The 12,885-nt window shown below is 45.6% G+C and overlaps 1 protein-coding gene across 2 annotated transcripts in view; it reads left to right on the forward strand.

Annotated features, from left to right (window-relative positions):
• BRDT (bromodomain testis associated) overlaps nucleotides 1-12,885 on the forward strand; it is a 212,624-nt gene that overhangs the window by 191,211 nt on the left and 8,528 nt on the right. For both annotated transcript variants that reach the window (XM_075322321.1, XM_075322320.1), the window contains exons 17-18: nucleotides 7,047-7,138; nucleotides 11,987-12,195. In XM_075322321.1, coding sequence (XP_075178436.1) covers nucleotides 7,047-7,138; nucleotides 11,987-12,195 — 301 coding nt within the window. The remainder of the gene's footprint in view (nucleotides 1-7,046; nucleotides 7,139-11,986; nucleotides 12,196-12,885) is intronic.

A 12,885-nucleotide genomic window follows, 5' to 3' on the forward strand; every position in this document is an offset into this window, starting at 1 on the left:
GGGCAACAGACACGTCAAAACCAGGCGGTTCCGGAGGAATCCCTCCGCTCCGTCATCGTCTCAATGTCCCAAGGAGATTCCTTGCATCGATCGATATCAAGGAGGCTTATCTCCACGTGCCGATCGCTCCAGAGCATCAGCGCTTCCTGCAGTTCAACATAGGAGACGAACACCTTCAGTCCGTGGCACTGCCTTTCGGCCTGGCGACAGTCCCGCGGGTTTTCTCCAAGGTCATGGCAACAGTAGTAGCGGTCCTCCACTCTCAGGGACACTCGGTGATTCCTTACCTGGACGTTCTGCTTGTCAAGGCACCCTCTCAAGGGGCATGCCAACACAGCCTCAATGCTACTCTACAGATTCTCCAGAGCTTCGGGTGGATCATCAATTTTCCAAAGTCAAATCTGACACCGGCACAATCGCTGACATATCTGGGCATGGAATTTCATACCCTATCGGCGATGGTGATACTTCCGCTGGACAAACAGCGGTCACTGCAGCAGGGTTGCACAATGTGACATCCTTAGCAAATGGGACAGGAAGTCGGCGTTTCTCGACAGAAACGTCTCCCTCCCTCAGGCAGCCAAAGATTCTCTTCGGTGATGGCTTCTTCCCACTTCATTGTCAAAGGGGAAATCCTTCCTACCCCCATCCTGGGCGGTGGTCACGACGGACGCGAGTCTGTCAGGGTGGGGAGCAGTTTTTTCTCCACCACAGTGCTCAGGGTACGTGGACTCAGCAAGAGTCCTCCCTTCAGATCAATGTTCTGGAGGTCAGGGAAGTGTGTCTTGCCCTAAAAGCTTTCCAGCAGTGGCTGGAAGGCAAGCAGATCCGAATTCAGTCGGACAACTCTACAGCGGTGGCTTACATCAATCACCAAGGAGGAACACGCAGTCGGCAAGCCTTCCTGGAAGTCCGGCGGATTTTAATGTGGGTGGAAGCCACGGCCTCCACCATATCCGCAGTCCACACCCCGGGCGTAGAAAACTGGGAAGCAGACTTCTCAGTCGCCAGGGCATGGACGCAGGGGAATGGTCCCTTCACCCGGATGTGTTTCAGGAGATCTGTTGCCGCTGGGGGATGCCGGACGTCGACCTAATGGTGTCTCAGCACAACAACAAGGTCCCGGCATTCATGGGACGGTCTCACGATCACAGAGCTCTGGCGGCAGACGCCTTCGTTCAGGATTGGTCGCAGTTTTCAACTCCCTTATGCGTTCCCACCTCTGGCACTGTTGCCCAGAGTGTTACGCAAGATCAGGTCCGACTGCCGCCGCGCCATCCTCGTCGCTCCAGATGGCCAACGAGGTCGTGGTACCCGGATCTGTGGCATCTCACGGTAGGCCAACCGTGGGCACTATCAGACCGACCAGACTTGCTGTCTCAAGGGTCGTTTTTTCCATCTGAATTCTGCGACCCTCAACCTGATGGTGTGGCCATTGAGTCCTGGATCCTAGCATCTGCAGGGTTATCTCAAGAGGTCATCACCACTATGAGACAGGCCAGAAAACACACATCTGCCAAGATCTACCACAGAACGTGGAAGATATTCTTATCTTGGTGCTCTGCTCAGGGAGTTTCTCCCTGGCCAATTGCCTTGCCTACTTTCTTTCCTTCCTGCAATCCGGTTTGGAAAAAGGTTGTCGCTCAGCTCCCTTAAGGGACAAATCTCAGCGCTCTCTGTATTTTCTTCAGAAGCGCCTAGCCAGACTTCCTCAGGTACGCACGTTCCTGCAGAGGGTTTGCCGCTTAGTCCTTCCTTACAAACGACTGTTAGAACCCTGTGATTTGAACAGGGTGCTGATGGTTCTTCAGAAACCACCATTTGAGCCTATGAGGGATTTTTCTCTCTCACGCCTTTCGCAGAAGGTGGTTTTCCTAGGGGCAGTCACTTCACTTCGGAGAGTGTCTGTCGGGGCAGCATTGTCGTGCAGAGTCCCCTTCCCGGTGTCTCACCAGGTCAAGGGGTTCTGCGTCCGGTTCCGGAATTTCTCCCTAAGGTGGTATCCCCCCTTTCATCTCAATCAGGGTATCCCCGTACCCTCTGTTTGTCTTCATCCAGTTCACCAATGTGAAAAGGATTTGCACTTGATTAGATCTGGTGAGAGCACTCAGACTCTACATCGATCGTACGGCGTCCCTGCGCTGCTCGGAAGCACTCTTTGTCCTTGTCGCTAGCCAGCGTAAAGGGTCGCAGGCTTCCAAATCAAGACTGGCTCGGTGGTTCAAGGAACCAATTCTCGAGCTTATCGTTCTGCTGGGCTTACGGTTCCCTCAGGGCTGAAGGTCCATTCTACCAGAGCGGTGGATGCGTCCTGGGCTTGAGGCACCAGGCTACGGCTCAGCTTGTGTGTCAGGCGGCTACCTGGTCCAGCCTCCACACTTTCACGAAACACTGTCAAGTGCATACCTATGCTTCGGCGGATGCCAGCATAGGCAGACGAGTCCTTCAGGCGGCGGTTGCCCACCTGTAGAAAGGGGCCGTTTTTACGGCTCTATTACGAGGTATTATTTTACCCACCCAGGGATTGCTTTTGGACATCCCAATTGTCTGGGTCTCCCAATAGAGCGACAAAGAAGAAGGGAATTTTGTTTACTTACCGTAAATTCCTTTTCTTCTAGCTCTAATTGGGAGACCCAGCACCCGCCCCTGTTTTTTTGTATACACATGTTGTTCATGTTGAATGGTTTCATTTCTCCGATATTCCTTCGGATTGAATTTGCTTAAACCAGTTTATTGGCTTTCCTCCTTCTTGCTTTTGCACTAAAACTGAGGAGCCCGTGATCCCACGGGGGGTGTATAGGCAGAAGGGGAGGGGCCTTACACTTTTAAGTGTAATACTTTGTGTGGCCTCCGGAGGCAGTAGCTATACACCAATTGTCTGGGTCTCCCAATTAGAGCTAGAAGAAAAGGAATTTACGGTAAGTAAACAAAATTCCCTTCTTTGACAGCTGCATGTTTTGCTGCGGGATTCCCGCAGCAAAAACAATTGCATGTCACTTCTTTTCCGCACGTTGCTGCGGGATTTCACTCCATTGACTGCAATATATTCGTGAAATCCCGCAGGGAATAACACAGTCAGCAAATTCTGTGCGGTTCATTGCGTTTTCCTGCGTTATTCCCTGCGGTATTTCGTGGTTTACCTGCGGTATGTACATCGCTGTCTGCGGTTTGCAGGGAAGTGATGTCATTATGACAGTAAGGTTGGAAACACATCTATGCGAGTAAAATCGGTCCGACTGGGCTAAAAAATACTCGGCTGATTTTAGTTCACGTTAGGTGCGAGTGCAACGCAAGTGCGATGCTTTTTGCTCGCGTGTGTGTCGCGATTGCGATGCTAGTTTCATGCAACATCTTAATTATATAAAAGCTATTACACATGTGTCATTTAATTTACCTTTGGGAATGTGATGTCACATTCATCTGTTGAATATTTAATGAGCGAAGTTACTGCCACACTCGCAAATGTGAACGCTGGTGCGCGTGTGTGATCCTACTTTTAATCCCCTTCCATAGGAAATCATTGGGACAAATGGTGCGAGAAACTCGCAAAAAAGCAGAATGCTGCGATTTTTTTTCTCAGTCCGATTTGGACTGAGAAAAAAATTGCAGATGAGAGCTGAATCATTCACTAACATGTGTCCGATTCCAATGCGAGTTTTTCTCGCATTGCTCTACTGCGAGAAACTCGCAAGTGAGAAGCAGCCCTTAGAGGAAGCGGAGCAGAGAGTAAACACACACAGATCACAGACACAGACATAGAATACACACAGATAACACTCACACACAGACATATACAATACACATAGAAATCAAACGGAAATATAGAAAAAAAACTGCATGGGCTCCGCTGTATTTTTACCGTCCAGCCGAGGTAAGCACACAGCGGCGGCCCGGTATTCTCAGGCTGGGGAGAGCGAGGGGCAGGGTTTATTGCCCCACCCCTCCAGCAGCCGAGAATATCAGCCCGCAGCTGCCCCGGAACTGTCACATCCATTATGCAGTAGTACCGGAGTGTCCCCAGCTCTTCCTGTTGCCGTGATGCGGTGGCAGACAGGGTAATAAGGAGTTAATGGCGGCGGATCGCCGCCACTAAGTCCAGGTTTGATCATGGCAGCGTCTATGAGACAGCTAACATGATCAACCCGTAAGTAAAGTGAATAAGCACACACCGAAAAATCCTTTATTTTAAATAAAACACAAATAAGCTCCTGGTTCACCATTTTATTAACCCCCCAAAACACACAGCTCCGGCGTGATCCACGTCCTGCGATGCTTGCATCCAGCCGCGACTGACACTGACACACTGCTGAATGCAGCCTCGCAGCGAGACAGCAGAGGTAACCACAGGGCATTTCCCTCGGCCGGTAATGTGAACTCACTACCGACCGTGAGAAGAGAAATGCAGCGCTCTGTCCTCTATCTATTCTTCTATCTATTTGTCTATCTATCTACTATCTATCTCAGAAGGAAATTATTTTTTTTTTCTTCAATGTGCTTTATTGCATTGAATGCAATAAAACACATGTACCAACCCAACCGCGGCAATACCGCGAACAATACCGCGGTAAAACCGTGGCAAAACGCATGCGGTTTTCGGGTGTGGTTTGCCGCGGTTTTTTTTACCGCGGTTGCGGTAATCTTTCAGACCCTGTGGAGTTTTCTTAAGAAAATTCCGTTTTCCAGTGCGCACAGGGCCTTAAAATGTATAACTGTGTTTGTAGACTGCATCCTTTTTTTTTTTTGCTAGGTTTGATGTTTTAGTACTGATAAGCTAGTGACCCATGAAAGGCTCTGAACTACTTATTTAGAAATTAGTGCTATAAACGCGTGCACAGGGTCTTTGTTGATTATCAAGATATCAATGTGAGCTCCATGATTCTTTTCACTAAAGGGATACCATAGGGGCAGTTACCTGATCCACCTTCGCAAGTCATATGAGTGGGAAACTGTTTTAGATAAAATGTGCAATTTTGCACAGATTTGACTGCACTGACTTATTAAGACACTACACTCCTTAATTTAGAGAGATCTATGTTGTGACCGTTCCTTTAATCAGGCTGTCATTTGTGGTCAGGCAGAGTAGACCTTTAAGGTATGTTCACACGATCAGGACCCGCTGCGTCCTGGATAAGCCACAGGAGAATGCATCGGCCAATGCTCACAATCTGGCTTTGGGGCACTGCGATCTCTCGCTTGTGTTCTCCCTACGGAGATCGCTTGCAACTCTGCAGCAAAGAAAAACATGCTTGCCACTAGGAAAGCCGTACCGCAGGTCCGTTTTCTCTGCTGGCCGTACACGCACAGTGGCCAGGAGATTTCTATAAATCCCATCCACTGTGCTTGTACTATACAACGCAGCATTTTGGACGCAGGGAAAACACTCGGCATCTAAAACACTGCAAACAATGATCGTGGGCACGTTCTTACATGTAAATTGGGGGAATTATGATTGTGTATTATAATAATCTTTGCTTTAACAAAAATCTGTCACCAGGTTTTTACTTTCCCCATCTGAGAAGAGCATACTGCAGTGGCAGTGACCCTGATTCCAGCAATGCATCACTAAACTGTGCCGCTTGCTACAGCTTTGATAAATCACTGATTTATTTGCTGCAGATATAGCAATTCTCTTTAATTCTGTGCTCTTTATAACCCGCCCACACCATTGATTTGCAGTTTTCTGTGTACAGTGTGCATAGGCAGAAAGCTGCCAACCAGTGGAAGGGGCTGGGTTATGCAGAGGTCATGAATATGGAGGACTAGCTGGCAGCAGGCTAAGTAGTCCTCTAATGATAATCTCCTGCTGATAAAATAGTGATTTTATAAAAACTACACTATTTAGCCCAGTAAGTTACACATTGTCTCTGTCTGTACATTATGCTGCTATCAAATTAGGTGGCAAAAACCTGGTGAAAGATTCTCTTTTAAAGAAGCATTACTTTTTATTGCCGAAGCTTGTGAAAATATGTATGCAGTATATCTACAGGGAAAACTATTCTCCTTGCGGAGACTGACATACCAAAACGACATGCCAGTAGTGAGGAGACTTTAAGCCGCAATGCTCCTCTAGGAAATATAGGAATTGTCTCTTCAGGGAGGCAGAAGATGAACTCTAGTGCCACCTACTGGAGGTAGCAATCCTAAAAGTCAAAAGTGACCCTTTAACGAGCCTTGTCATATGACTTGGGATTTATGCCTGATCAGAACCTCAATTTGCAGACATGGTCTTTCGGGATGATTGCCCCTAGTCAGTGCAAAGTATGAGATCTGATCTGGCTATATGAGAAGCTAAGATGGGGTCGTCTTGGTTGTCAGTCTCTGCAAGAAGAATAGTTTTCCCCTAGGACTAAACACCCTCATGCATGCGTACCATCACACACTCGATAATCAACAGATCAATGTGTCTTGTTTGTGCTTGATCCAGACGTGTCAGATACAGGAAACCAATGAAGTGATACTTTGCGTCAGATTTATTTTGCATTAGACACTTTTTGCCCTTTACTGTTCCCCAAATGGCATCTAAAAAAAGAGATGAGACTTCAAAGTTTGGCCCAAGATACTGTAGCAGTGCAACGTAAATTAACCAAGATGCACCAGATGCATCCTACAGCATGATTTGGCATATCGTCTGCCTGCCTGGTCTAGTTTTAAGCTGATGATGAGGTCTGTATAGTGCTTTGGAAGTAATGGCGCTATATAAGCGAATAAAACAAGTAGTATAAAGACATCTGCCCCGTCGTATGCTCCTTTACGGATGAGGCTGAATTTTCGGGGATATGTTTTGGAAGTGATTAACAGTCGGGATGTGATCTAATGTGGATATTGCATTCTGAGGCCCAGGAAAGTAATGGAGGCCATTGCATGAGTTTGAGTGTATATTTTAATAAATTGGATCATTCTATACAATTGTGGTTGCACGATCAATGTCTTACACAACTGTATACAAATATTTCGCTATAATGCGTTATATGATGCAATAATTCAAATTTAAATGTAGCTTTTTTTAATCTTGAAAACGCAATCCAATGGGCATTTTTTTCCTTTAGATCCATTCTCAAATGATTTGCCGAAAAGTCCTACCAAAAATAGTATCGAGTTTACTCCAGAAGACTGTATTATTGAAATCCTTCCAGTAAAGGTATGTTATACAAATTTTTGTAGTATTATTGGTAAACTTAATATGTAGGTTGAACTCATTGGTCTTGAAACAACTTGGTGCCACCCAGGGCCGGACTAGGACTAAAATTTAGCCCTGGCATTTGGGGGTACACAGGCCCACTTTTCGCGTGGTGAATGTGTAATATATTTCTGCACTTGTATATGTGAGTACTGTATGGCGCTATGTGACCACTGTATGGCGCTATGTGACACTGTATTACTGTCACACTGTATGGCACTATGTGACACTGTATGGCACTATGTGACACATTTTTGCAGTGTGTAGCAGACCTTGATGTATTTTCTGCTCTTTGCTTCCCTGATTTGTGGATTGTTCCGCCACATACCTGTGTCCTAATCACTCTCCAAGCGCTGCCATCACTACAGGGGATTGTACCTGTACGGACAGGTCCAGGACTAATATCACTGATATCACACTAATTAGTCCTCAATTAATGACTCCGCGCCTCTCTCCACACACACACACAATACAATGCACCCCCATTACCCCTCCCTACACACACACACACACACACAATACAATGCACCCCCATTACCCCTCCCTACACACACACACACACACACACACACACATACAGTACAATGCACCCCCATTACCCCTCCCCACACACAATACAATGCACCCCCATTACCCACACACACACACAATACAATGCACGCTCCATTACCCCTCCCCCTCCATACACAATACAATACACCCCCCATCACCCACTACACACACACACACACACACACACACACACACACACACACACACACACTGTACCCCCATTACACCACCCCACACATACACTCATACAATACAATGCACCCCTATCACACACACACACACACACACACACACACACTACAATGGACCCCCATTACACACACAATACAATGCACCCCCATTACACACACAATACAATGCACCCCCATTACACACACACACACACACACACACACACACACACACACAGAACCCCCCATTACCCTCTCCCCAGACACAATACAATACACCCCCCATCACCCCCTACACACACAGATTACACTACCCCATCACTACACACTCCTGCCCCCCCACTCCTGGGAATACAGTACTCCCCCTCTGCCTGTCACAAAGCTGTGTTCTTTCACAAATGTTCCCCGTTATGTGTCCTCAGCCCCTCCCCACTCACCCCCATTAATTAAACCTGTCATCTTTGGCTCCTCCATGGAGCGCTTACCGCTTGCTGAGATCTCCTGTGTGGCACCCGCAGCACTGTGATGACGTCGGCAAGGTGCTGATCTCATCACGTTGCTGCACGTCGGGGGCGGGGCCCAGTCCCGGCGCGCTGTTCAAACTTATTTACGTCTGAAAGACGCAAATACATTTGAATAGGAACGGAAGCAAGCTGCGGTCAACGGTACCACCACCGCCGCGCTCCTCAGCAGTGTGTGCATACCGGGTCGGCACAGCAGCACACAACAGGGCCGGCACAGCACAGCGCTGCCTCCTGCTCCCGCTGCAGCTAGTGTGCCTGGCATGCACACACTGCTGAGGAGCGCGGCGGTGACTGCAGATACAGCGGCCCACTACAGGCACCGGCCCACTTCAGGGACTGGCCCCTCTGGCATTTGCCAGAATTGCCCTATGGTCAGTCCGGGCCTGGTGCCACCTGAAACCCAGTGTATGTGACTGAAAGGGGCTTTATATTACATCATTTGTCCCTGTGGTGATAAACTGTTATATGCAGGTAGTTATTAAAAGGAATCTGTCGCCAGGTTTTTGCCACCTAATCTGAGAGCAGCATGATGTAGAGGCAGAGATCCTGATTCCAGCGATGTCACTTACTGAGCTGTTTAGTGAAGTTCTGATAAAACATCACTGTTTAATCAGAAGTGATTATCATTACAGGACTACTTGGCGTGCTGCAGGTAGTCCAGCATATTCATGAGCTCTGTATAACTGCTAGATCTGCAGCAGAGAAAACATTGATTTTTATTAAAATGACCGCAAACGGCTCAGTAAGTGACATCACTGGAATCAGTGTCTCTGTCTCTACATTATGCTGTTCTCAGATGGAGGAGCAAAAACCTGATGACAGATTCTCTTTAACTATCTGCCTGTCCTGCTCTGTGGCAATGTTGCTCAGCTCAGAGCCGTCACGGACCTCTCCTGTCGGTGATTCTGCTTCCTGTGACGTCATGCCATCAGTGCAGTTCCTTCTCTTCTACTCTGCTCTGTTGACTAGACGTCACTGCCGACATAGTGTTGACTAACAACCGGATTTGCCCAACACAGCGGGTGCCAAATACAAATCAACATGACGTTGGCAGTGATGCCCCCTTAACAGAGCAGAGCAGAAGAGACAACTATACTGTCAATGTGACGCCAAAGGAAGCGGGAGAACCACATGAGTGATCCGTAAACAAAATGACATAGTAAGGAAGGATCAGACTAAAAGATACACATAAGGGAGTAAGATTAGAAAAACATCTCCATTGTGAAGAGGCAAAGAATCCTCATCCTAAATTATTACTCCTTGATAATGTACAAAGAAAAAATAATTATGATGTCAACAAATGCATAGATGGACATGATGCAAAGTATAAGATGTAAAATGAAGTAAAGGGCACAATGGCTAATAGACTCAATAGGTATTCATAACAGCTAATAGGAATATATGCACTGACTTTAAATTGTAATGTGCATGGCAGCTGCCGAAATCACACCAGAGTCTAAGCATGAGATTCCATACAGTAATAATAATTTAGTGACAAGTTAATCCAGGTATCAGAAACGCACCAAGGCCAAAACTTTGGTAATAGAAACACATGCTCTGGTCATTTAAATGTAAATGACCGGTACCAACATCTTACCTGCACCTAACAAAAAGGCTGCATATAATTAGCAAATCCCAGATACTAATGCGCTAATAACTGTAGTGAGAAATTAATATAAGTGTCAAATTTGCACCATAATATAATAAAGCATACTTTAAGTGCTAAATGCATACATAAAACTTGAGACATGATGCCAGTAAAATACAAAGGAAGGAGCAGGAGGCGGCGCACAGGCTCCTTGACATGCTTTTCACCAACACCGGGCTTTCTCAGGAGGTGAATACCTGCCAATAAAGTCTTAGCCCCATAAGGAATAAAAATGTCCTAGAAAACTGATTTTTAATGGTCATATGGAAGATTTTTATTTATTGATGGAGGATGTCTCAGGCCTTCTCATCCCGCATGTGTAATTTTGTGATTCTGAGTAGACACCGGCAGTGCATGATAAATAAGGGGCTAGTCAGGAGTGATGAATGAGGGGGTAAGGCTTGTGTTTATGTAATAAATGATGAGGCAGATAAAGTGGTAGCTAGCATAAATTTATGTTAATGTTTTTTATGTTTTGTTTTTATTGCAAAATTGGCAGCTTGCAATTGCCAAATTTGATAGTTTCTGTATGATGTAGAAACTTCTTTTGACGTGTCATCCATCCGTCAGTAAAGTCCGATTTTATAATCACCTTGTCCTCTCAATTTCATGTCTTAGTATGGAAGATGGAAGCCTTATTAAAACCTTAGAGATGTGGCAAGGTTTGGCATATATGCTATACTAGCTGTAGCACCCGGCATTGCCCGGGATAGTAACTGTCTCTTTCTCTCCCAGTCTGTCTGTCTCTCTCTCTCTGTCTCTCGGTCTCTCTCTCTCTTTCCCTGTCTGTCTCTCCCCTGTCTGTCTCTGTCTCTTTCCCCTGTCTGTCTCTGTCTCTTTCCCCTGTCTGTCTCTGTCTCTTTTCCCTGTCTGTCTCTGCCTCTTTTCCCTGTCTGCCTCTTTTCCCTGTCTGCCTCTGTCTCTTTCCCTGGATGTCTCTGTCTCTTTCCCCTGTCTGTCTCTGTCTCTTTCCCTGGCTGCTTGTCTCTGATGTACCATATGAATATTTTATATATAATTTGTTGTATGTGCTACAAAATGGGACCAATAGAAAACTCTGCTCATCCCCCATTAGAGTCCATAACCAGTTCTTTGAGTGGAAAATAAAGAAATCTCGTAAGTTTCTGGATGTGCCTTTTTTAAAGCATAGGGGGTGGGTTTGTGCTAAAGTAGTAAAACCTAACGCTAAATATTTTAGGAATTAGACATGGCGATATCAAACAGACTTAGAGAATTGGAATCTACCTACGCCGTTGCACTGATTTTTTAGGTTTTTTTTACATGGTAAATATGAATCTGTAATGACTTCTTTTTCATTGACTGCTATGGGACCCCCTAAAGTACCCATTGCTGTACTTGCTTGTCCCGGTTCCTAAGCCCCCATTCAGTGGTGTACGTCACTGCCCTTTTCTCCCCCAAGTACGGGATATTCCTGGAATTAAACTCCTGTCTAGACTGGATTAACTAACCTGGGAGTTTGGCTTGTAGTGGAGGCCCCTGTTGCACATTTCCCTTGATCTTTTCTTATATTCTTGCCCTGTGGCCTTCGTTACAAAATGGGTGTCACTTTGGTAATTACGAGATGCTCGGTTTACGTATTAGTTGTTTTATATAGCACTATCCTATTCGAAGAAACCAACACAAACACTGGGAGAACATACAAACTCTTTGCAAATTGGGGGGTTTAAACTCAGCACTCCAGCACTGTGCGTTGCCAATGTGGGGGCTAATAAGCCCACTTTGTCTTGTAATAGAGAATTTAGCTACACTTCCATTTCAGTGCAAGCCTTGCTAAATTCACCCAATCACTAAATCAAACCAATTCTATGTTTGCGATAAGTTTGTAATTATTGAACCATGTTGGAAGTGGTGTTTTTTTATTATTTTTTTTTTATTTATTTTTTTTCTGTTGTAGACTGCAAAAGTTCAAAAGTCCTGCTGGGCAATTTTTTCCAAGGCTCTCAATACCATTCCTGTGGCCATAAAGTCATCAAGTGACAGCTTCCAGCAGTTCAAAAAAGCTGCAATAGCTAAAGAGGAACGAGAAAAAGCCCTGAAACTTCAAGAATTAAAGAGACCGCAAGGACTGCAGCCTGATAAAGGAGGCAAAATATATAGGATTGTGTAAGTTTCTGAATACCATATTCACATTGGAGCATTAGCAATGTGTAAAAAGACAGTTTGATGCTTCACTATTCTTATTTCATTACAATGACACAAGACTTTGTCGATATCACTGTGAAATGTTCTCAAGTTGTTCTTCACACATGGGAACCATGAAAATATTGCTCATCCAGAATAGTCTACGGTTTGGATCTTTGGGTTTCTGAATTCCATGCTCACGATTTCAGTAATAGCGGCCAGCGTGTTCCTGGTCAGTCTGTACCTTTTCTGTGTCTTCCATGCAGAATTTCCATTGAGACGATTCTAGTCATAATACATTGTTAAAATCAGCTAAAGTTAGACCGTTCTGCTTCAAGAAAAAAAACTTGATCTCACATACTTGAATATCAAAAATTTTGATATTCATTTGAAAGTGCTGGACCATCCATGCAACAATCCCGGCTTTTTACCCTGCTCTTCCCAATTGCCCTGCTGCAGTGGCTATTGGGGTAATAAAGGGTTCATGATAGCACACAACTGTCATCAAGCCCAAAATTAGTGATGGGTAAGGGTCTTTGAAACCCCCCCATCACTAATCCTATAATTAAAAAGAAATAAAGACAAACACAGGGCAACCACACACTCCCATCCTCCCAGTTGGCACTGTGTTAAATGACTGGTGGCGTGTGGGGCATCACCCCGCAATTTAAG

This window comes from Anomaloglossus baeobatrachus, chromosome 8 (assembly GCF_048569485.1).
Source record: "Anomaloglossus baeobatrachus isolate aAnoBae1 chromosome 8, aAnoBae1.hap1, whole genome shotgun sequence".
Lineage (NCBI taxonomy): Eukaryota > Metazoa > Chordata > Amphibia > Anura > Aromobatidae > Anomaloglossus > Anomaloglossus baeobatrachus.